Source organism: Pyrgilauda ruficollis, unplaced genomic scaffold (assembly GCF_017590135.1).
Source record: "Pyrgilauda ruficollis isolate IOZ18807 unplaced genomic scaffold, ASM1759013v1 scaffold45, whole genome shotgun sequence".
NCBI classification, from domain to species: domain Eukaryota; kingdom Metazoa; phylum Chordata; class Aves; order Passeriformes; family Passeridae; genus Pyrgilauda; species Pyrgilauda ruficollis.
In genome coordinates this window covers 2,581,958-2,608,209 of record NW_024526044.1, presented here as the reverse complement: position 1 = coordinate 2,608,209, position 26,252 = coordinate 2,581,958, and the positions used below count along the sequence as shown (strand labels likewise).

General features: G+C 37.1%; 1 protein-coding gene across 1 annotated transcript; it reads right to left on the bottom strand.

The window, feature by feature from the left end:
* Positions 1-838: 838 nt before the first annotated feature.
* On the bottom strand, positions 839-25,064 carry SYCP2 (synaptonemal complex protein 2). Its single transcript, XM_041478507.1, has 47 exons — positions 24,947-25,064; positions 24,157-24,201; positions 23,388-23,528; positions 23,015-23,143; positions 21,749-21,853; positions 21,165-21,189; positions 20,381-20,466; positions 19,471-19,559; positions 18,900-18,934; positions 18,159-18,301; positions 18,028-18,080; positions 17,772-17,817; positions 17,489-17,584; positions 17,061-17,121; positions 16,380-16,528; positions 15,498-15,572; positions 14,910-15,062; positions 14,101-14,200; positions 13,434-13,552; positions 12,482-12,542; positions 12,326-12,383; positions 11,989-12,125; positions 11,586-11,683; positions 11,236-11,354; positions 10,964-10,994; positions 10,618-10,682; positions 10,457-10,514; positions 10,031-10,060; positions 9,734-9,789; positions 9,178-9,226; positions 8,888-9,062; positions 8,442-8,512; positions 7,906-8,088; positions 6,996-7,179; positions 6,330-6,577; positions 6,043-6,213; positions 5,759-5,923; positions 5,172-5,262; positions 4,495-4,656; positions 4,069-4,196; positions 3,785-3,879; positions 3,604-3,703; positions 3,125-3,183; positions 2,735-2,813; positions 2,276-2,332; positions 1,833-1,934; positions 839-921 (listed from the first exon to the last, which is right to left on the bottom strand). The coding sequence occupies exons 2-46, from the start codon at positions 24,178-24,180 to the stop codon at positions 1,866-1,868; spliced, it is 4,428 nt and encodes a 1,475-aa protein (XP_041334441.1). The 5' UTR covers positions 24,181-24,201; positions 24,947-25,064; the 3' UTR covers positions 839-921; positions 1,833-1,865.
* Positions 25,065-26,252: the final 1,188 nt, after the last annotated feature.

The following is a 26,252-nucleotide window of genomic DNA, read 5'->3' as shown; positions in this document are numbered from 1 at the left end:
GCCAGGCAGGAATGGAAGGTAAGGACACACAGTGCACACAAAATCTGTGTCAGTGCAATGGGAGAAGGAACTAAGGACTCCTGGGAGGGGTGGTCTCTACATTTTAATGTTTGTCTTACTTGACTATCAGCTGAAGGCTTGAATGACCCCATCACTTGGTCCAAAGATGTGGTTTTTTCTCTTTATTGTAATTTTTTAACTTGCTGGCTTTTCACAGAAATATGTAACATCATAACTAGCCTTTTAACATACACATATCTATCATTTTATTATTAATAATATAGGAGTAATTCTTAACAACAATACAAAGATAGTCCAGGTGCAATTTACAAAAGGGCTAAACAGAAAGGAGAGCAAAGTTTCATCAGCAGAAGAAGCATTTTCAGTTTGAGATGAGCCACTGTTAACTACAAACTAAACTTGGTTAATAACCCATGTACAGTATGTCCTGTTTAGTAGGGATGCACACTTCCACTGGCAATAAATATGATACAAAACACATTAATATTATGTTGAAAAACATAATAAAAATAAGTTAGCAAGGCTAACTTGGAGCAGGTTTTAAATGCCAAACAGTGTCCCTGAGCTGTGTCACTGCTGCAGCTGAAGCCTGGGGTAGCTCTGAGTGGCTCCATGCTCTCTGTGCTCTGATCCTTCCTCAGGCAGCCCGGCCTCTGCTCCGCTCCTGGGGAGGCACAAGCTGTGACAGCTCCAGAGGCACGGAGCCCTGGCACTCAGCACTGCCTGCCTGCTGCTGGGGGGGCTGTGGAGCTGTCTGGACACTCCCTGGGCCGTGGATTGTGCTCGGCTCCTGCTGGAATTTGGGATCACACCTCAGAGGGCACATTCGGCTCAGGGAGGCTGTTCTTCCTCCCAGTGGGAAAGGGAAACAGGCCTGCAGTGCACAATTCCTGCCAGTAACTAAAAACAAGGCAGGAGTATTATTTTTTCCCACATGGCCTCGTTTTAGGAAAGATTTTGGGCCTTGCAGTGCGCTTTTAAAGCCTTGTACAGTTTAGAGGCAAGTCCTGTTTCATTCAGATGAAATTCAATCAAAGCAGTGGAAAGAAAAGTTTAACATCTCAAGGAGTCCATCTAGTGGAGATCACAGTGAGCACAGGCCCAAAAAAACCCCAAACCACACAAAAACCAGAAGCTCAGAAAACATTGGTACACTGATGTAAAATGGGATGAGTGGATCAAATTATTTACTGGAAATTTCAGTGTAATTATTTCCAGAGAGACAGCACAGCCTTGTGGCTTTAAAATTCTTACCCAAAATATTTGCACAGCAGCTTTATCTGACTTCTTACTGATTCAGAGGAAAATAACAATGACATTGAGTAAAAAACCCAACAGACAGCATCTGTTTTTCTTGACTTGTTTAATAGAACTATTTGCAACAAGTTCCAACACAAATGTTCAGAGTGTTCTCTCAGAAAATCCCACTGAAGTCTAACACCACAGACTAACAGGACTGAGATCAAACCGGGAGGTTTGGTCCCTAAATAATTCCTGGCTTGTAATTCTGGATCAGACCCAAAACATAGATTCAAAGTGAAATTCAAAGTGATTTCTCTGAAAGTCACTTAAGTAATGTATAAAAATTGTTAAAGACTTATGTAAAAGTAGCTTCTGCTAAAAATAAAATAGCATATTACATTTTAGCAGACTCAGTAATTCCAAATCTCACAGGTGAGTGGGTAAGTCTTACCCACACAGATTTTAATATTATTAAGGAAAATATGCTTTCATTACAGTAGTGACCTTGTGTGTGACCAAAAAAAAAAAAAAGTGACCAAATTTTCCATTATAAAAGTGTTTATATTCACCTCAAATTTCAGGAAGGAATCTGAAAAATCACTTCAGAATTCTGCCTTTGATTGAAACAAGGTCTGCAATCCCCTACGAACGTTACACAGCTCCTCTTCTTGCTGTACAAAAAAAAAATTACATCTATCACTTTTATCACATTTATCATGTGCTTTTGAAAACAGGCAGATTTTATTTCATGTATTGCAATCCTGGTGCACTGTACATGCTGCTTAGCCTACCAAAGATGATACTTTCCATCATTAAGACAGAACTAAACGAGTCCATTCACATCTCCCTGTGGCTCCCATCCCACAGGTAAGGTTTTAAATACAGTAAGTCAGTGACATTTGCATTCTGACTAACTTTTATTTTTGATAGGGCACTAGAAATCAAAATTTTAGTAATTTAGTGTTCAAACTGCAAAAATAAATAAAAATGAGGACAAGATAAATTTATTTACCATTTCTTTTAGAAATTTCTCTTGGAGTCCTTTTATGTCTTCTTTCAACAGATGCATCTACAAAAAGACACTGAATGCATCTCTGCTCACAACTGCCACCACATTTTCAACAAACAATGACATCCCTAAATGTATCATAACCAAGAGATACAGAAGCACCTGCCTATGGAAAAGAATCTTTTACTTTTTTTTTTTATTTCTTGGATGAGTAACACCAGTAAGCAAAGTCACAGAATCCAGAATAAGTCCTGATAACTGCACACACCTTGCAATGGGTGAAATCTAGGCATAAACACTGAATATTGTGAAATTAGGGGACATTTTATGGCAAAACCTAAAAAAACCTATTATGCACCATCAATATAATGCTGAGGATAAAATCTTCAGGAAAAAAAGTCAATACTGCTATCTGTGGACATAATTGAGGAATTATTAAAATAAGCAAGAAATTCACCATACCTCTGAAGTAAAAACATTTTCTTCACAGCCAACAGAATGGTAGATATTCTTTTCAAATGAAGTTTTAAGAATCTGAATTCTAAAGAAATAAAGGCAGTTCAAACAGCTTTGCTACATAAGAACTTCCTACAAAGAGCACAAATACATCCCGTTGTTGGGAGTCTATTTGCATTTAAAGCATGGATAAATATCCCCATCATTGTCACTGCTGGAACAGTCCCTCAGCTATGTGGAGAAGTTTAACTGGAGAATAATGACATGAACATTTTAATCTCATTTTCTCATCAATCATCTCTCTTTCATAGAAGAAGTTGCAGAGAGAAGTTGTGCTGATCTCCCTCCAGTGAACAGAACACAAATCTCATCCCAGGATTAGTGAACCCTACTGACCTCTGCTGCTCATTTTTCATGAACGTACTAAAAGTGTGGGAATGCTTTTTCCAAAAGGTCTGGAAAGAAAAATATTAAGAGATATTAATCAATGGGAACTGATTTTCCAAACTAAAAGTCATTGATTTCTAATGTGAACAAAATTACAACCACAGACTGAGCACAGAAGGGGCAGGAGTTACACAGCCCCCTCAGGAGCTGGAAAAACCCAGCCCATTAAAGCACTTGTAGGAGTTTCTTGAAGGAGAAAAAACCTACAGGAGTTCACACATGTGGATACATGTAGGAGAACACAGAGTGACCTTGGGATTCTAAGAGCACCCTGACACCCCAAATGCATTGCTTGAAATTTGATCCAACTAGAAGCAAAAAGGTACAAGCTTTGAAAATCAAAATTAATGATATTAAAGATGATGTGAATGATCTATAGATTCCAAAGAATTCCCTTTTACCCATGATCAAACAACTAAAATACAAACCGAGAATTCTTTTTCCATGATTTTCAGGGACTGAGAGTCCTTTTCAAATTTCTCAAGTTCCTCAATGAGAGTAAAATGAAATTTGTCCAGCTGCCTGATCCTACCAAAACAAACCAGGTTACTTGCAGAAGGTATTCACTGCATTTTAAGGATGTTTTAACAGAAATCTGCCATTACTGACCTGCATTCATGGAGTTGGCAACTCATTGTGGCCAAATGCTGATGGGCAGCTCTCAGTGTTTGCTTATTAAAATTATCCATTTTCCTGGAGCGGTTCTAAGAGGATGTTTTAACATGAAATTCAGATTATTTGCACTTTAGGAAAAAAAAAGCCAAACCCTGTAATATGTTCAGTACTGAAACTGCTTAATACCACAACAAACCCCCTTTAGAAAATGCTTGCAAGCCAAGCTGTCACCCATGTGCTCATGTACTCCCCCAGGTGATGCACACAAAGGGTCTTGCCTCAATTTTCTTGGTAAATTCTTTCTGGAGCTGCTGACAAATGCTGATGGTTGAGCAATCAGGCTTCCAGAATTCCCCATCCAAACCAGACAGGTCATTTGCAGATTGAGTGGAGACACTTTCAGACACTGAAGAGAACAAAACAATGTCAAATTCAGTATTATAAAGTTCCCAATCTGAAGTTAGCACAGGGCCTAGGACAGTTTTTGTTCTATATAAATTAATGACACCAATTAGATTAGAAACCAGTTTCTATTTGCATATCAATTTTCTAACTTTTTATATGGATCCAGTCTCTAAATATTTAGCAATTTTTATTCTTTGCTTTAACACCTAAAATGCCTTTTTAGGGATATTCTATTTCCTTGTTAAAACTTGAATTTGTCACATAATTTTAAAACTATGCACTGTCAGTCCTTGACCAACCTCTGCAAGCAGCAGCATCATCTCTTTTAAATAATTTTTTGGGCTGTAAACTTATTCTTCTCCTTCCTTTCTTTTCCTCCTCTTTGCTTGTTTCTGCCTCATCAGAGCTGCCTTCTGTGGCACTGTGGTAAGTTCGTTTGAGGAATGTTGGTACACTTGGTCCTTCAATAAACATGGAAACAATGCTGAATTTTAGCATTATTTAGAACAATGAGATGGGAAGATAAACAAGATTTTATTGACAGATTGGATGCAAAGTCTAGGAGGATGTATCTTGGCTTTAAAACAAGAATTGTATAGAAATTAATAACCATTACATTTACAGAGGGCATGTTCGACTGAGCTCTGACTGATGAGCAAGTCTGGGATTTTTTCTGGTAAAAGCATTATCCCCATTTTTTTCCCAGTATCAGTAGGAACGTCTCTAACTTTTCATCTGGAGCAAAACTAACTCTTTACTAAAGCTGCATTTTGGAGCCTGATTTTCAGGTTTTTTGGGATAATTAAAATAGCAGAGAAAATGAAAAAAGGAGTAAAAAAATGGAATAATACTGAAAATATATAAAATATAAGAAGATTTAAAAACTTTGGCCATATTATTACACCAAATAAAACATTTTTCTTAGCCCTTATGGAGACACACAGGAAGTCTTTGGCTTTAAATTAAATGTCTGTACCTGACTCATTCATGGGGGAATAAGGTTCTCTAATCCAAGACTGTACTCTGCTCCTGCTGGAAGCAGCCAGTGGGGATGGTGCTACACAATCCTAAAAGAAAAGTCACTGATTTATTTACTAGCTTCAAAATTAAATTGCTTTGAGAAATGTCTGTCAGAGACGCACATTTATGTTGTGAAAATTAATTTAATTTTATTGGAAGACACGAAGAAAATATTTACTTCCTGTTATTTTTTTTTTAAATATGAATTGTAACTGATCTTGGTTTTTTTCACTGTATCCAGATGATAAACAATTACCTAATTTATCTCTGATATTTAAAAAATAACTCTTAGCAGAATATTTACTTCCTGTTATTTTTTTTTTTAAATATGAATTGTAACTGATCTTGTTTTTTTTCACTGTATCCAGATGATAAACAATTATCTAATTTATCTCTGATATTGAAAAATTAACTATTAGCAGGTCCCAAAATCTGTGTTTAATACTGAGATGCATTTCCCTTAAAGCTCAGCACCTGAAAAGGAGAGGACAGAGATGCCAAGCTGCAGCTCTCTTGTGGAGAGCAAGGAATGCACTAACTCACCTCTTTACTTTTAGTGAGAGGTTTGGTGGGATCCTGGAGTTTGCCTTTAGCACAAATGTCTGAAAAGCAAGACTGGGGACTTGAATCCTCGTTGTTATTCCCTGTTTCCAGCACAGCTCCCTTTGCATGTTTTCCACTGTCAGCTTTATATGCTGTTAAGCTGAGCTACACATTAAAAAAAAATCATTATTGAAAGGAGATGCCTCTTAAACCTCACCACCTCTAAACTGATAAAGCAAAAAGCTGCAGGTCTCTTCTGAAGAGCAAAGAATTCAGGAACATACCTCTTCCTTATTTTTGGGGATAGGTTTAGTGATATCCTGAAGCTTTCCTTTAACAGAAAATGTGTCTGAAATGCAACGTTGGAAACTTGAATCTTCATTATCATTACAGGTTTCTGTTGCAGCTCCCTTGGAGTTTTTGCCACTGACATTTTTATATGTGGTTAAGCTGAGCTGCAAATGAACCAAAAAACAATAAAACATTATTGAGAGGAGAAGCAAAAAGCAGTTGGCAGCCAAATGGAACAATTTCAGTTAAAACAACTCTAGAGAAAGGTTAATGCTCTTACCAAAGATGCTTCAGTTAAAACTGGTGAGAAGCTTTTCCTCCCAAATGTCAACTTTGTAACTGCTGCCTGAGGGGACTCAGTTACACCCAGACTTTGCAGAGTCTTGTTTTGCGGACAGAAATTACTGGGAGAGGTTCCTTTCTCAGAGTTTAGCATTTCCCTGTCTTCTGGTGATGACTCCTGCAGACCAAGTGACCTCTCACTGGAGCTGGGCTCTGGACTGGCATCTCCTGACACTCTCTCAGCACCTGGGGAACAGTTCCTGCACTGTCAGCACCAGCAGGGGGACATACACAAGGGCAGCCAAAGCCCCACTCTGCTCCCTGCTCCAGCCCTGGCAATTTCCAAGTCTCAGATGTGTGGAATTTGGCACAGGCCTTGCCACCCTTGCCCTTTCTCCCTCTGCCACTGTGTCAGCAGTGCCAGATTTGTTCTAACACTGACATAATGTGCTTCTGTATTACCCTGATGTCAAACAACTGCACCAACCTACAGAAGTGTTAGTGACATATTAATACAACTCCTTAAATTATGTGGAACAACTGGAATTATGGGATATCTCATTTTAAAAGCATGAAATAGATGTTAAATTCTACTGCTGTGATAACCCTCAATTAGCCTCCACCTCTTTCAGTACTGCTAGAAATGAAAAGTGAAAACACCTACATCTCATTGTCTCAAGGGAGGCAGGGCTCTCAGCTGAAGGCATTTCCAGTTCCTCCTGCTCTGCAGAATTCCTGGATGCAGCCAGTGCTTTCTGCACATAGCTATCCACTCTCTTTGGCTCCACAGGTACAGCTTGCAGTACCTTTGGCTGCTTGGAATCCTTGTTTGGCCCATTCATGTGTTTCTATCAAAATACAAAAGTTATATAAACATCTTTGTAACCAGTGTCCATAAAAGCTGATAAAGAGAGATAGAAATTTATTATCTATATACCACTGATCAAGCAGAAGGACCATCAACAGAAGTACTTAAAGCAGATCAGGTTTTCCAACATTAATAAACACTAAATTTCTTTAACTCAACACAAATTCCTATTCTTATGAGCTACTTAACTACTAGAGGCAATCATTGATGTTTCAGGATTTAATGAATAAAGTTATAAACATTTTCATATATATTGGCATGTTATGCTAAAACAATGAAAATGTTTGAGCAACCAGTGTTCCTTTACTAAAAATCCATTTGGATATTCAGCAAATGTATTGACACAGCATTACCAGCACCACATCAACTCAACAAGATTTGGCTCACTAAACCCCCCCATTTAAAGACATTTTCAAAATATTGTCACATTTTCAAAATACAGCACACAGTAGTTCTCTGCAGCAGAATAAATCTCATAAATAGAAACCAAAATCTACTATGACTAAGAAGATTATTTAGGACTGATTTTCTTAGCAGATCAATACTCATCATTAAAAAAGGGGCAATATTAAAAAAAATAAAATTAACTTCAATTTGCTTCTGTTGGACACTTAAAATTCAGGAGTACCAAGTACAAAGCAGAGGAGAGTTCACTTTGAAAAACATGGCAGGAATGGATTTTTAATAATGAAGTGGAACTGCACACCTGTATTTTGGATTTCCCCTCCTTGGAGGTGCATGTTGGAATCCTTTCTTCACTCTCAGACTCAGAACTGGAAGGCTCTTTGTAATTTTTTGTTGCTGCTGCTGCTCTTCGAGGGAGTTTTTGTCTGGTGGATTTTACCATCATTTCATCCACTTTTGAGTTCTGGGGTTTACATTTGTTTATCTTTGGAAGAATAAAACCATCTTCAGTGAACAAGAATGATTAATACATACATGAGATAAAATGGCAGATAACTGGGTTTAATTACTTGAAACAAAAAAGGTTTAAAAACCTTTTTAACAAAGCTCAGAGAATCCAACCATCAGTCTACTAAAAACAGCACCCAACATACAATGACTGAAAAACCAGCTAAATATTATATGAAAAGAATACAGTACTTGGAAAGAATAAACTCTATTTCACAAATGATCTGGGAGAAATGTCACATATATATGAAAAGTTATTTTAAAACAGTTTCTGGGGGGAACAAAGATTTTCAATCCACATTAAAATTCTAGTTAGAAATTTGTGTTTACCTTTTTCTTATTTGTATTTTTGCCTTTAGCTTTTTCCATGTGGCAAGCAGGTTCCAAGGTTTTTTTTGCTGCTACAATATAAGAAGTTTGAAAAATTCAAATGTTTGACATTAGTTTCAGCTGTAAAATAACAGAATCACTTTCATGCCCACAAATTGATTGATTCAGTAACTGCTTTCAGCCCATTATTTTGAAAAAAGACATTTTTTTAATTGACAACAACTTGTACCTGTCCCCTCCTTCCACAGTTTTCCACATTAAAATACAGAATTTATGTAAATTGATCTTTATAAATTATTAGAACTAATTTGAAAATTCTTTATGCTTGGAAACAAGACAACAAAAATATATGACATTTGCAACACAGCACATGCCATGCTGTGCACTTCATATCTATGGACAAATTACTGCAGCATTCTTCAGAAATATGAAAAAAAAGTTCTTACTTTTGTCTGTGCTCATTGGTTTCCCTGATTTTTTACTTCTACTGTAATCAATTATCTGGGCTTTAGGTTTCCTCTTGGATTCCTGCAGCCAGCTAATCTCTGTCTTGCTGTCATCCCCTCTGTTTTCTGTGTCTGAGTCACTAAAGAGATGCTTCTTGTCTCGATTTTTTCTAGTCTACAAAACCCAAAAAAGTTCCTAAGTTATTAATTTTTACACATAGCCACTTATATAACTGGAATTTAAAGGCAGGAGGACAAGCTGTGCTGATCCATAAAAATCTGAGCCTTACCTTTTTTCCTCCCTTCCCTTCTGTGCTGGATTTATTGATGGTTGTGTTCCTTAATTAGAGAAATAAAACCGATCATTAAGCAATACATTTTAAAATAGTTCTTCTAAAGCTTTCTATTATTCCCATGATATCTGGATTGAGGATTCAAACAAAGGTACCTACTTTTGCTTCCACATTATTTTGGGATTACCTGTCCACCTTAAACCCTAAAGGTTGTGTTTGTTTCCCAATTATCAGTAGGAGTACACAGCAAAAACAAAGCCCTTTCCAGGAGGATCATTAACCAAAAACCATCCCACTCTATTCAGCAGTTTCTCTCCCGGTAGTATTCCATGAGGAGAACTATTTCCTTCATGGAACACATCCTTTCCTTTTTATCACCTTCCCAAAGGACCATCAAGGAACAGCCTAGAAGAACACAGCAATGTTTATTGCTTAAAAACACCAAGACAGCCAAGATATTCTTGTCATGCAGCATTCCCTGGAATATTGTGACTGCCTGCTGGAGAGTGCAGGCTGTACTAGGATAATCAGCAATCAAAACAGAACATCCTACCCTTTTTTGTTTGTCTCTGTATGAACACTCAGTTCAGTCACACGCAATTCTTGGATCTAAAAATGCAAACAGAGAAGAAACAAATGAAGATTTTCAATGGTTATAGAATCTGTACAAAATTAAACAGGCCACCAGCCAGGAACTGCTAAGGAGGTTTTTTTCCTTAGTTATTACACTCAGTAATTAAGGGTCATTAATTTCTATCTTACAATTCATTTAATAGAGCTGACAGTTAAAACCAACAGCAACTGACTGAAGCTTTCAGGATCTCAAAGCAATACAAGAGTTCCCACCCACCTGCTTCACAACCTTCCCCAATTCACTCCTCTGAGCCACAAGAAGCAAAACTATCTTTTATCATCTTTCTTTATCATCATCTTTTACTTTCTTTTTGCTCAAACATCTGCACAAAGATGTCTTTAAAATGGGGATTAGAAAGATAATAACGTTTTCAGGATAATTTAAAATACAGACACTCCTAACACACTGTTTAATTCTTAATTCAGGAAAAACATCATCATAGCCTGAAGTGGCCAGAACCTTAAGACAGAATATATTGTTCAATATTTGAGAATGCTGGAGGTATTTACAAGGCAAACTTTCTCCTCCACTTAGTTCACTGATATAATTTGAATTTTCAGATCTTAATTATACTTTCAGTACAACATTTGACTGATTTCCTTTCTATTCTATTCATAACATATTAATTTCATTATTTCTTACTCCAAGCTTGATGGTAGGCTCATCAAACCCGCTGATGTTAAAGTTGTAGACATCATCCCTGTCAAACAGACAGAGATCAATTTTGTGACTGAATTAATGAAAATTTGACAGTTAGGTGTGGGTAATCATAAATTGTGTTTAAAAATATTGTAACTACTTACAGAATGTGACCAGCAGTAATATTAAGAAAAGAAGCAGTTTTTAGGGTCCTGTCCTGAACTTCTTCCTATCCATAAATGAAAAGTTAGCTCCTCTGTCAAATCTGGACTGTGCATTCATAGACACTGTCATCTCAAAAAGCAACTTCTTCATCATGAAGATAATCAGGCTGATTACCAACAGTTCAATATGGCAAAACATATCTGCAGTCAATGCATAATTAACATTAACATCTACAGATACTTAATATCTTATGGTATTTATGAACTTTCCCTTTACACCTATTGACTTCCACTTCCTGTATTTACATATTAGAAACAATTCCAACAAAAGCACTAATTGTGTTACCTTGGAGATCCAGGATTTATTTAAATGTGTCCTAAATATAAAAATACATTTTTGTTAAATGCTAATTAGAAGATATGCATTAGAATACTGCCTATTTTTAAAAAAAACCTCATCAAACCCAGTAAATTTATTCATGCATTTAAATACAACATCAATTAAAAGATGGATTAAAAGAGCCCAGCCCCTTTCATTTATCAGCATTCATGGGCACATCACAGAGACAGCCAGAGGCACACAAAACTCAGCACAAAGGGAAGCAGTTCACATTGTACCTGTTAAAGCCCAGGGAATCTCTTGCTTTGCTCTTCTCATCACTTTTGTCTCTGTATCTGTCACTGATTTTACTGATCAGTGATTTGGCTGCATCTGCCATTTCTTTAGACTTTGGTTTCTATAAAAACAGTTTAAAACTCAACATTCAACAGAAGAACAAAGCTGCAAACAGAACTTCAGGTTCCTAAGAACTCCCTAAACTTCACTAAATGTCTCCTAATGGATTAAATTACATTCATTTGAAAACCATTTTCCCTTGCATGACAGTAAACCCACCAGTTTTGAAACACTGAAAATTGGACAATTCTCTTAAATGCTAGTGGAAGAAACAAAAGTAAGAAATTCTCACTGTCTTTGACTGTTTTGGATTTGCAGTCTCTTTTCTGAGGAGAACATCAGGGTCCTCTAGTGCAAGGTCAGAATGTAAAGATGTGTCAGACACTCTGGCTGAAAGAAATGTTTTAAACCATGGCTCAGTAGCAGTTTCACTATTTTTCCCTTCTGTAATTAACAGTTTCTGTTCTAAATGATCAACACTCTGACTCTCCACTGAGGATAGTATCAATTCATATTCTTGGTTCTGTTTTTTTCATTTGTTTATCTGGAGAGGTTCTTCAAAAAGCTGAATAAATGCTTTTTGTTTCACAGCTCTTTCACTACCAATAGTAATAAAGGGAAAAACAATCATCACTGCAAGTTAATTTCTCTGAATCTATTTTTGAGAGTAACAGTTGACCAAGTGTGACCATCACCTGGACGGAATGCACGTGCCAGTGACAGATTTGGCTTTTGCTTGTCCCCAGTTGTTATATTCTTCTCAGAAAGAGGGAATGTTCTTTTTTTCCATGTTTCAGTTTTATCAAAAGAAGTCTCCAAAAGACCAGGCAGCCTAACAAAGACAACACCATCCTACTGTCAGAAATTGAGTCATAATTATAATAAAAGTGCATCATAAAATAGGAAAATTATTATATCTTAGACATATCAAAGCATTTTACATTGCAACAAAATATAATTCTGGTAATGCTTGAAAATTCTCCCTTCAAAGTGAGTGACAACAATGACTTGGAATTCTTTTCCAGTACTTACAAAGGTTTGTTGCTTCTCCCAGCTGGCTGAGAATCAGGAACAATATCTAACACTTCATCTAAATGAGACATTAATTTGGTGTCAATTATTATGGCAAAAGAAAAAATTAAAATAATTTTATAAATAAGGACTACCAATGCTTGTAAAATTACTTGCCTAAAGTTTGCTTTTCTGTGGCCTCTTGTACAATTTTTATGACTTCTTCAGAATGCATTTGCTACAGGGAACGACACCCAAAAGGAAATATTAGTGCAGGACCATAAACAGTACAACCTCATAAACTTGTGCTTTCTCTAATAAAACATGACTTTCTCGTTCTCATTTCATGGAAGTGCTGTTCCAGTACCTTCCCATGTATTTTTGCCTCATTCCTGGTATCTGACTTCCTGATCTGGTCTGTTTCACAGAATTCATTGTCTCCTGTGCATCTCTGCTCACTCTAAAAAGCACAGTAAGTAACACTGCCACTTACAGCCCATAAAAGCCAAAGAAATGCTCTAAACAAAACATTCTGTACATGAAAGCTTTTTCCAAAGCATGGCTGTATCAAAAAAATGCTTCAGAGCCCCATAGTCTGGGGCTTGACCTGAATCTGAGCAAGGCAGACATTTACAGCATTTATGTATTTTTGTTTTTATAGTAGTGAATGCCTGATCAAAAATGCACTAAAAAACCCAATGCTTTAAATGCTGCAAGCTGAAGACATGAACATTTCACAAGCACAGCTGAGTGTATTCTGTGTTTTATGACTATTTCACTACTGCACAATCAGTTAGAAATTATTGCATGTACCTTTCTTCTATTACACACAAAAGAAGAACTGAGGTTCCAGAAATAGGAAGTTAATTCTGGGGTCAGGACTGATGAGTGAATGCAAACTGGGCCTAATTTTTTTAGAGTTCAGTGTCTGACTTCAAACATGTTAAACCTGAATTTCAGAGGGCAAGAAAATATAATGCAATGAAGTAAAACATACTATTTTCTAAAAGTGACTTGCTTCCTGTAAAACTCAAGCTCTTTAAAATATAAATTAGGAAAAAAATAGAATAGAAATGAATTCTTCTAAGTTATTCTAAGAAAAAGACTTAGCTACAGAGGACATGCATACTCCAGGAGGTTCCTGATAGAAATTCTTTGTTCTGGCCTCATTTATTGTATCATTGTCAGACCTCTTAGTAGAGCTGGTCATTTCCAAAGGCAATTTACATCTCCCTTTAAAAGGAGTGGCTGAAATAAAACAGAGATGTGTTAGAATTCCATCAGTTCTCTCATTACAAAAGGAAGAGTTTTGCCCACTATCACAGCTATTCCACAAACTCCAACAAAAGCTGGTTAGTTTTCACACCAGCCCCTTCTGGACCTTTAATAATTCCATTTATTCCAACACTGTTATGTGGAGATTAAGAGCTCACTGATTATGGATGTCTGGAGGCAGAAGCAAAGCCTGTTACAGGCTGGCTTTGGCAGAAAATAGTTGGTTTCTATTTTAAGATTTCACTGTAATGTATTTTTACTGAGTTCTCAGCTGCCTGACAGCTGCAGGAGAAGTGCCAGGTGATCCTGGGTTGTTGGGAAGGCAGTGCAGCCCCTGTCCCACACCCTGTCTATGGACCAGGAGCAAGTGCCCTTGAAACATTTCAAGTTTTAAGCATCTGCTCAGGAGATTTTATAATTTCTCCTTTTCATTTTCAGCCCTGCCAAGGATAACAGTTCATGTCTGAGTTTCAAACACCATTTACAGTGTGTTTTTACCCTGAAAGCACTTGCAAACTTACATGTGCTGACAAAAAACAATGAATTCCTTGTGGACACACTTGCAGCTCCAGGAACACGCACAGATGCTTCAGACACTTTCCTTTTACGGGATGGAGTTATCTTGAGGAACAGAAAGAACTTGACCATAATACACTGATTTAAGGATGACAGCACAAGAATTCAGAAAATTTATTGCCAAGAGTGTCTTGTCCATTACGGGAGTGTCAATTGCTGCTGCTGCAGGCATCAAGGTAATGTGATTTTACGCAGTTATATTTCAACAAAATATTTTTAAACTGAGATTCATGATTTTTGTTTTCTAAATTAATTCGACGAAGTATGGGCAAATCTTGCCCCTTGTTCACCAAGGGATTCCCTGGAGATTCTGCAAAGCTACAAACTAAGGAGAAACAGGTTTAAGGACACCCACTACAGCACCACGAAGATGCAGTAACTGTTTCAGTTTTTAGCCCCTCCCCTGCAATCTCTGAGGCCTTGACTTTTCCATACTGGGACATCTGAGCATATCCTCAAAAACTTCTCTTTAAAGAGAATTCTCAAAGAATCATGGTCTAAAGATCACTAACAATTCCTTTTTATTTCTGTCACGTTACTGTAGTTTCAAAATACTAAAAAATTTTTTAGCAAAAGGATTTTTCTAGCTTAAGAAAACAAGAAAAACTATAAGAAAAACAATCAAACTCTTATTACAGTACTAACTATATTCAAACTGTCAAATAAGAAGGGGTTTAGACTATTAAATACTACAAATATTTAAACTGACATGCATTTTCTCCCTACTCCTCTTTTTTTTGACAATACTGCTTACCTTGGAGGAATCACCTCTGAGTTTTTCTTGACTGTTACTCTGAGTCCTCAAACTTGCAGGAGATTGCTGAGTTTTGTATTTACTGAGTTTCTCCTTCTCCTCTCCACATTTTTCTTTGAATCCTGGTGACAACTGACTTTCTGGTACCAGAACCTATAGCATATTTTAATTTCTTTTCATTTGTATATAATATTTGGATTTTATAATGTTTTATTTTTATACAAACACACATAGCAACTTCTTTACCCCAAGTAAAGAATCCCCCACTGGAGATTCTGACAAACTTCAGAGGTGACAGACTTTTAGTTTGAAAAACTTCCAATTTAATTGCTACTTTTGTCACAAGGATGAGTTTTCAAGTAACAATGCATATAAAAGAACTTGCCCTGTGCATATTTGTCTCTTTTTGGATATTCATATCTCCCCAAAAAAACCAATACATGCATACTAGACACCACTTGCCTGGCTTTAGACTTATCCATACTTATTCATATTTTAAAGTCCTTGTTTTTACTGTTTATAAATTATGAATAGTCAGACTAATTAAACAAACCCAAGAAACCATCTCAGCCCACTGAGGCAGAATACCTGTGATCCACTTTCATCAAAGACAATGTGGACAGTTGTTTTGGCTACTGATGCAGACTGCTTCTTGCTGAAATCCTGCAAAGGGATATGTCAAAATAGACACTTTGCTCTTGTTTTAAATAAGAAACAAAATATTTAAATGAGAGATCTTAAGTGTCTGAAATCAGATTACAGAGGAAAACAGATTGTACAAATTCACAGCAGATTCATCCCTCATGAGTTCCTCAATCAGAGTTCAGGACAAAGCAGCTTGTTAGAAGCAGAAAGGAGGAAGGTATGGCTTGCTAAAAATGTTTTAGTAAATGAGTAAATTAATGAGTGTTAATTCCACTGCAAAACAAGGGAGCTCATGAATAATTTCTGAAAGTATTTGTAAGCAACCAGGCTGTGTTTCTGGAAAATTAAATATGCACAATGTGACATTAAGGTACGGTGTCCCCTTTCCAGCCTGGAAATTTTTGTTGCGATTCATTTTCAGTCTTGGCATGAAAGAACCACTTGAGGTGATTGAGTCCAGCACTGCTGAGCCCAGCACTAACCCCTGTCCCCAAGTGCCACATCCTCACGTGCCTTAAATAACCCCAGTGATGGGGACCCCACCACTGCTCTGGCAGCCTGGGCCAGGGCTTGACAGCCCTTCCAGTGGAAAGATTTTCCTAAAATCCAACCAAAGCCTCCCCTGGTGCAACTTGAGGCCATTTCCTCTTGTCCTTATTAAGCATCTTTCCCAAAGCTTAATATATGATGAGTTCTGTAGCAGTGATGTTAATGAGAAACTCTTGTATGGAGAGATTCCAATAACCACAGCTGGAACATTTAAATGGCAATGAGACATTGAGTTTGAATTAACTTAAAACTATTCAAAAGGTATTTCAATCTTACCTTGCATTTATGAAATCCATAAATCTTTATGATCACATCTTTGATTTCCAAAATGGAATCAAAACATAAAAGAAATTTCTCTCCTTCAAGAGTGCCCACACTCATTGGGTTTTTTAGATCTATTGTTAGTAATTTCTTTGAATCTTTTTCTGGACAAAAACAAGATTTGAAAAGCATTTTCATTTCAATTTAACAGCATCTCATATAATCTTTGTCAACACATGCCATATTCTTCAGTTCAGATATTAGGATTAACATTTTATTTAATTCCATCTAATCAACAATAATTTTATTAGTAAAACAATTCAAAATTTGGTATTTTAGAAGTACTTATTCTGTATATTATTCCACAGAATTTTCTTTGAAGGTTACTTACTATAGCTGCAGACAAATTACAGGTATTAATTGTTCTAACAAGTTCAAAAGGAGTATTGTTACCTGACATTGTTTTATGTTTAATTTGTATTGAAATAACTCTAAGACATAATTATTAAACACCAGCATGCTCAAAGATGTGACTGCAGTGCAATTTTGTCCCTGATAAAAACAGTTCCTACAATATTTTAAGTGAGAATTCTGCTTTGCTAGAATTAAGTCGGTACTTTAAGATTAATCAAATTGAAATTATATTGAAATCCAAGTTAGAATATAACAAAAGGTCCCATTTTTGAGTTCAAATACCTTCCAGGTTGTACATCCTGACATCTTCTTCTTGTATAATGACTGTTTCCCACTGCTGATCCTTACATGAAAAAGACATTATGAAAGATAGACAAGTATTATATTACAATTAAAAGAAATCAGGTGATCAAAGTCATTCAGTGACAACTTTCCAACTTTTTAAACCTGTTACACAGAGTGACAGGAACTTGTCCTTCACTATTGCTCACTATGCATATGTTAAACTATTCCCAAACAGCATTAGGAGTCAGTACTGTGAAATTATTTGATCTAAATATCAAAAAATCTGGATTTTTTTAGCCCCATCAACACTGGAATGCAAATGTAAGTTCAACATGTTGAACATGGGGAAATAAAATCTGACACACTCCAAGGAATGTGGATTTGCTGCCTCAGGAGAACCCAGTGGGAGACAAAACTCGGCTTACTGCATCCTCTGCTGCCACATAGAAGGAAATACTTCTGCTGCCAATGTTGAAATCAATCCAAAATTCTTCCAGGTTTTCATCCAATGGTATTTGGAGCTAAAACAAAAAGAATAAGATAAAACAGAAAGAGCAGAGAGCACTGATTACTACCAACTCAGAAGGCTCATGTTGTTCTGAACCCCTGACAAACTTTCAGTCCATGCCTATTTGTGTAGTTCTGAAAAAAGGTAATTTTCTTATTTTTATCTCTATTTTTTCTTAACTGGAAGGCAGAAAACCTTACCTCATACTCATCAAGAGCTGCTGATAAACAGGGGAATGTAAAAACCCTGAAAGAAAAGGACATTTTTTCAAGTATTCTACAATGCTGTAAATAAATTTTGCAGATATGAACATAGCAAATGGATTGTGTTTTCACAAACTTTAGAGATTCAGAGATCCCAGCAATCAAAGTGATTTTTACCCCAAGGAGGTAACATGAAATTTAATCACAACATAAAATCCTAAAGAAGAAAATATCATTAAAAAATCAGTTTTACCTTCTTTTGTCTCCAAGCATGCCATTCACCTGGTTAAGAAATTTTCTGCAATCCTATTAAAACATAGAAATTTCTTAAAGAATTGTAAGATGGAAGTTTCCCTCCCTGGAAATATTCTTCATGTGACTTACTGTCTCAAACTCTGAATCTTTAATTCCTTTAAATGCAGTGGACACAAACTCCATGGGAAACCACTGAGAGGCCAGAACTCTCCTTTGCTTCTCTGACACCATTCTGCACAGAGCTTCTGTGATGGCCACTTGTGTGTCATAGTCTGCAGCACAACACAATTCACAGCAGGAGCAGATTTAAATAACTACTGAGATGGAAAATGTTAGCAGGAAACTGGGGTAAGCAGTGCTGAGCATAATCTAGATCCCAGCAGATCCACACATGCAACTCATAAAGGATAACTAGAAAAAGAAGTATGGGAATAACAATGACTAAAGAAGTTATTTTTCAAAATGAAACCAACCAAACTTTCCAGGACTGTCAGAGCCACACCAGGTGTTTTAAACAAAAGAGAAGTTTTCAAGTTTCATCTCTCTGAGCTGGGAAATTACTTGATACCAAAATGATCCCTGAGGGAAGCTACAGCCCATGGCCACAGCTCCCAGCCTCAAAGATTGACTTGTTTATCATTTTTCCTACTTGAAAACATTTATTTTAGAAAACCAAAAATGTCAGTGAGTTTTCCATACACTGAACAGACAGAAACATTCCAGGTTGCAGACTGTTTTCATGCAGTATTTATATTTTTCAGACACCTCTAACCATAATATTCTGCAGCTTCCAAATGCCTTCTCTGGTTCCTTAATGGGTCTGCAGCTAATTTTTAAGAAGCTCAATACTAAATTAAGTCCCATGCTCACCTCCAGCATCCAAAATTGTCCTCCCCATTTCACTCCTGCCAAACAAAGGAACATTGCATCAAAATGTGACAGCAACACAAGGCCCAGAGGAAAGGTTTGTTATAAACTTTCAATGTATGAGACAAACCCCTGATTCCATGGAACTGTAAGACTTCCAAGGGGTAAATACCTCTGGGAGCACTGCTTGGGGACCTGAGTCACCTGACAGATACAATTTTGACTCTATTTGCTTCTCTAAAGTGCTGTAAAATGATTTCCAGTGCACACAGCCCAACCTTCCAGTGACTGATGCACTGTGCTGAAAGCACATCCTTACAAATAGGAGTTTAATTGTTTCATGACAACTGGGATGGGGAGAAGCCTGATTCAGACTGAGAAAGAGGAAAATTCAGGCTTCTGATGGAGAATAACCCATGAGAATACCTGTACACAGTCACTAACACTGAGAATTCAACAGCAAGTGCAGAAGTTGAGTTAAACAGGGACCAATCTGCACAACAGCTTAGTAAAAACCACCTCCCAACTCAGCAAATGATGGAATGATACAAAAATTATACTGAAGATCATTTACATGACAAGTAACATCTCCTTTGTAGAAAGTATCTTTTTCCTGGCATCTCGAGGGATCTTGTCAAGCAATAAATTCAGTTTTTTTATTACCTAAGAAAAGTGGAAAAAAGGGAATATAAAGTAAGTTTGTTAAACTTTGAGCTGCTCTTATTTTGAGCCCTTGTCATGTATTTTATACCACTGAAGAAAGCAATAGGCTTAAGTAACTGCAAAACAAGAAAAGACAGCGAGACCTACATGACTTTAAATGGTATTTATCTTACTAAAACAACCTCAATTTCAAGAAATTACTTTACTTTCAATGGGAACAGTAGTTGTTCAACAGTTGTTTCTTATTTGCAGGTTTAAATACAGAAAATCTTTCAAAGCCAGAATTCTGTCTGCAGTTGATTGCTGAGCTAAAGTGTGCTTAAATTAGCATTAAAAAGCCTTTCCTTTGGGGATGTAGCCTTTACAGAGACTTTTTTGTAACTTTCGCTTTCTTTAGAGGGAAAATCCCCTGACATCCTGAGGTTACTAAAACAAACAGGAGAAATCTGGAGATACTGGAAGGAATGCAAATTTCCTGCAACTAACTAGAGAATTTACAACCAACAACCTTAAGGCTATTTCTAGCACTTGTAGAGCTAATTTCTTCCTGTGCTTTTATACAGCTTCCTCACCAGAACTTTGATATCACTGTTTTGGAATTTACTTTTTAAAAAACCCCAACAAACAAACAAAAAGCTCCACAACCACAGGTCAGTAATCTGAAACACCCCAACATATAAACAACAACCAACATTCCCAGAGGAACATGGAACAATCCTTCTGATCCTAGAGCACGACAATATTCTCTTTTTTGTAGCATCTGCACAAAATCTCTTAGCACACTAACCAGAAAACTGCTGCTTAGAAAGAAGGATGTTTACCTCCTGCTGAACATAAATATTAATTCTTGCATCAGTAATGAGGGAACATGTTCTCAGAACAAAGTTTTCTAGTATTTGCATTTTACCTAACAAACAGGAAAGAAAGAAATCAAAGAGTTATCACGAGTGTATTGGGTGCCCCTCATAAACATTTGGGAAAGGATTAATTTTCATTTAGAAATTAAACACAACATGTCTGTCTTTATTTATAGAGGATTAGTGACATGTAAAACAGAACAGTTACTTCAATTTATAGTAACTATGTTTCTATTCCTGTGCATCACTGTGTAATTCCCCTGGGTAGATTATTAATTTTTTACACATAATTGGTCAATTCCATAACTCAGCTCCCTGAGACACAACTCAGGTGCTGGAATTTATCTCCCCAGGGCCATGGAAATGAATCTTTCACTTGGATCATGACACCATCAGTCTGTAGGGACCTTCCCCCCAGTGCCACACTGAAAGGTAAGGGCAGGGTGGCATTCACAAGGACAAGGTCAATAAGGAAGATCACTGGGCTGTGCTGAGCTGTGACAGCACCTTAGAAGCATTATTCCTATTTTTTAGGAAGAAGTTATTCCCATTTTTTAGGAATAACTCAGTTCATCTACCACCTCTGAGACTTATTGTGCTTTTTTATTACTGACAACAGAAAGTTACAAGGAAATCTGTCCACAGAGAAACCCCAAACTAAAGCTGACATCACAGGAATGAGAAATATCATCCTTTGTGTGTTCTGATACAGACATTTTAAACTCCCATTTCTGCTTTTTAAGCTCACCTTCAGGTCTGCTATCACACACAACCTGCAATAAAAAAAAAATAACAAAATAAATAATTTTGATAAAGAAAATATTACAGCAAAAAAAAAATTATGCAACATGGAGCTGAAGGAAGTAATCAAAAAACATTTAAGATTTTGAAATTATTTTGTCCTTAATAAAGAATCTAAGAGATTATTCTTACTAACAAGTGTGTTTTCCCAAAATTATATTTCAGTTAAATTTACTGAAATTATTTCACGAATGACAAAAATTTTTATGAAGAGAAGAACACTCACAGATCTTATAAACTAGATTAGCATCCCAATAATGAGTGTAATCAAAATTTGATCAAGATGAAATTTTTTTTGGTCATTGAGCATTTACTGTTACTGGTTTTCTTAACTTTATTTCATTATGCCAGCCATGAACAGAAATTACTATGAATACAGCAAATTGTTTAACCAAAATGATTTATAATCTATTCAGAAGTCATTGTAATGTTAACTTGAGGAAGATATTAAAGAGAAACATATTCAAAGTCCTTTTATTGCTAAACTAGTAACAATTACTTTGACAAATTTTATTATCAATGTATTTTTACCAGCAACATGATGAAGAAATCCTCAGCCAGACTTGTAAGCATTTCATTCTTTTCATTTCCTCTGAGGACCAAAATTCCTTTCAACTTTTCAAACCAATGGACCATGTAAAGGGAAAACAAAGGTAAATCTATTTTAATAGCCTGGAACAGGACAATGGTTTGTATTATAATTCAGTAAAACTGTACAAACTCTACAATGATTAAAACAACAACAGCATCCCCACTCTGCTGAGCAGATGTTAGCCCCAGACTGAAATTCTTCACTCAGGCTAAATAAAATTAGGTGATTTTAAGGACTTTTTAGTCCAAAAATTGGAGATCACTTTGACACCTGCCACCACAGAAAAAGGAGCTGAATATTGATAATGGCTGAATGGAAATGTGTTGTTTGGTGTGAATAAAAGCATAAAGTTATCACCCTGGTTTTGTTTATTGTTACATTTTGTTTATTATTTTGAGCCCATGTAATGTATTTCATACCACTGAAGAAAGCAACAAGCTTCAGTAACTGCAAAACAAGAAAAGATAACGAGTTCTACATGACTTTAAATGGTATTTGTCTTACTAAAACAACCTCAATTTCAATAATTACATCAGTTTTAATGGGAACAGTAGTTGTTCAACAGTAGTTTCTTATTTGCAGGTTTATTATTATTTGTTTTTTGTTTATTATTAAAGCAGTTGATAAGGCAATTAAGTAACTCTCATCTGATATTGCCATTAATTTTCTCCAGTGAAATCTCAGGTGAAAGCAGAAAGGAAGTGGTGTCTGTTGTTCAGTTTTTGTTCAGTTTTTGCTGAGTTACAAATGATTAATCTATCTAACATGCAGGTTAAAATAACACCAAATAATGACAATAGCACTGAAATCTGTTGAAAGAGCAGGTACAAAATTACTGCTGTGGGAATTAACCAAAAGAAAAAATTAAATGGCACCAGGACATTCTAATTCCTGAGTCAAAAACAAGGTAACAAAGCACAGGAAAATACATAATCTTGTTTAAGCTTTTCTAAATTAATTATACACTGCATGATTTTCAAAGCCCTCACTGGGATAGAGCAGCATCCTTTTATAAGGGGTCACATGACAAAAAACATTTAAATATGAGCAATCTTTGTTGCAAAGTTATGGGAATTCCTTAATTCTGACTCAGTCAAGGACCAAATCAAACACTGAGCTGCTCAGCACTGAAGCATTGCTTATGCACTTTATTCATGTTTATGTATTTATTGAGAAGTTCACAGATGCTTTATGGTTTTACTTATCCTTCCAACAAGACCGTGTTTTATCATTGCTGGGAGCCCATCTTCTCCTGCTATGCTCATTTTTCTCCCACATTTATGAACAGCATTTAGTAAAGTAGAAATGCTTTTGACTTCTTGTTTGTCAAGTGCCTGAAATGGAAATTACAACATAAGCTTTAGTGTGAAGTCCCACAAGAACCTATATTTAATTAACCAGAAGGTGTTTTTATTCTCAAAAGCCACCTTAACTGCAGCTTGAAGGAGAAATTTCATTCATAAAATTTATTTTGGGTTCTTAAATCAACTGCTGATGTCAATCAAGCCAAATGAAAAAAATCTTTTTCACCCTCTTCCAAAGATAGTGTAGATGATTTTGATGCAATGATTACATTACCCAACACAGAAGCTTGTCCAATTTGTTGACAAACTGTTTGCTGCATTTGTGAGAGACATTTTCACATTCTTCTGTGGCCAGAAATTGTTCTAAGGATTGGAAATCCTTTTCTCCTGAAGCTTCATCAATTAACTTTTCAAGCTGTAAGCAATATACCAAAGCACCTGTATTACTGTGTGCTTAACACTGATATAACACATCTAATTAACACAGATTTGATGCAAGTTTTACACAAACACCTGCTGCATTCGAAGCAAATATTCTGAATCACAAAATAATTATGTGTAAAACCTTAGGTACAGAGCACCCTATCTAATACATTAATCTTGCAAATACTTATGCACTGAGATGTTAATTATTTGCTTTAACTGGTTTTTGTTTCCTCCTATTGCAACTAAATTCCTACAGAAGTGTTTGTTGTATCAATGCCCCTTACTTGGTATATTCAGTATTTTACACTTCTGAGTTGCTTTTATCCATTTTGCCCCTTTATTCTTTCTAAATTTCTTTCAATTACAACTAGATTTCAACATTGTGACCTGAAGTATCACCTCAGTTGATCACCCTGTGTCAAATTCATATGATTTGTTTTCATCAGTAGCAATTTCCAGTTCCTCTTGCTTTCCACCCAGCTACTTTGCACTAAACCATGTCAAAAAAAAAAAGTTTCTTTCTGCCACACTGCACAGCCACACTAAATACTTTCCTAACAATTAAATGCTATTAATTTAAACAATCAATACTCATATCCTGCTCCATCAGCACATACCTGCATCTCACTCCTGGCTGGCATTTTTGCAATTCACCAACTCAGCTGCATAAAAGGGAACAATCATCACACTTTAAAGAGGTTTTGCAAACACATTGGGAATCAGTCAAAATACAAACTCCAAAGATACAAACACCAAAGTTTGTCAGTGCATAAGTGCTATATAAATGCTGTTTAAACAGCTGGGGATATAAGGAGACTTTCTTGCATGGATAAACAATTGTTTAAAGCAAAGGAGAGGAAGGAATGCTCAGTTCCATGGCTGGAGGCACAGAGGGGCCTGAGGGGACCCTCAGGATTTCCCAGCAAGGAGAGAGCACAGGTCAACACCAGGTTATTCAGGACAGGGCAGTCAACAGCAAAACGGCACACAGGCCTCGCCATAAAATGGTAAATTAAATAACACAAATATGATAAATGACACAAAAAGTCTTCTGCATCATACACACACTGATGGGCACCGAAGTGATTGTCACCAGCTAAAAGCAATATCTGGGTAACAGACGTTTCTGAAAATAGTGTATTAATACTCAAGGGCAGGAAAAATATTAGTTTTGTGGAACATTTAAGAAAAGCAACGAATCTGTACATGCTTTGTATGAATTATTTTAGGCCAACCAAACCATGTGCAGTCAACAACAGCTTTGGTCTCCCTATCCCAGACATGATACAGACAAACAAATAATGATTAAAGACAGGGAATTACTTCTGTAGGACATCAACTGTGAACACAGCCCAGCTATTCCTGCACTAAATAACACAGAAATAAAAAAGGGTGATTTTTAATTACTTTTTCCACCACAAGAACAACGGGGCTCCTCTGAGGCTCACAGCTCTCCTGTCTCCGGCCCGCTCAGACAGCCCTGAGGAGGGATCACAATTCCCCTTTCCCCACAGGAGACCCCCGGCCCGCCCCGGCGGGATCCGGGGCCCAGCGCGGCCTCACCGCCGCCCTCAGCCGCGCGCCCTCAGCGCGGGCCAGGCCCCGCGCGTCCCGTCGGCCAATCAGCATCCGGGGAGCTGCGGCGAGCGGCGGGGGGCGGGCGCTGCGGGCCCTCAGCGCGGCCGGCGGGAGCGCCCTCAGCGCGGCGGGCGCTGCTGGGCACCGCGGATTGCCTTTGTCCACAGCCGCTGTTTAGGGCTAATTTCCCCGCACACACAGAAATTACGGGGCATGACTTGCTAAACCAGTGTAATCCATTCCTGGGCTTAATTTAGAAACGCTTTCACTGCCCGAGGGAGTGCTTGGTTACAGACCTGCTGTGGGCAAAGGGCTTCCACTGGCGGCTGTGGTGTTTATTATGCAGAGGGAACGGGATAATGTGCTTAAATGGAAGCCAGCCGTGCACTGGATAATGTGCTTAAATGGAATCCAGCAGTACTGGATAATGTGTTTAAATGGAATCCGACAGTGCCAAAGGGGGGCTTTACCTGCACTGGTGTATCTATTGCCGTATCACAAATACAGATGATAAAATTTATCATGAAGCTCACATACTCCAGAAGAGTATCGAGAAGTGTCTCCATTCATACCTAGAATAAGCAGCAGTAGGGGAGCATCTAGGAGAGAAGTCACCTTTCATAGCAGGTAAACCTGCAGCAATTGTAAATAAAATAGTACTGCTGATTCCCTGAAATGAGGAAGATGAAAACTCAGTACTATAAAAGAAAAAAAAAACAAAAACCAAAACTGCACAGAAAGTATTTAAAATACCACGAGATGTCACTGTAATGCAAGAAAATGACAAGTGGTGTGAAAAGTGGAGTATTTGCGCTGAGGAGCTGAGAGTGAGTGGTGCTGAAGCAGATTTGTGAAACAGCTTTATCGAGAAACCTCCTAAGGACAAAACTTTGCCTGAGGAACTTGGAGCATCTGAACTTTTCTATGAAAACTAAATCCTGAATTGTGCTTTCACCACATGAAGCAGACAAAATCAAAGCCTGTTTGAAGTGGAAGTTTCCCTTACCATGAGCAAACACAGAGGCTGAGCCTGTCCAGCCTCACTCATTCTATGGCAAAAGAGAAGTGGGACAGTCCAGAAGTGGATCACACGCTTTCCTCCCTGCAATCCACACTGAGATTACTTCAGCTCATT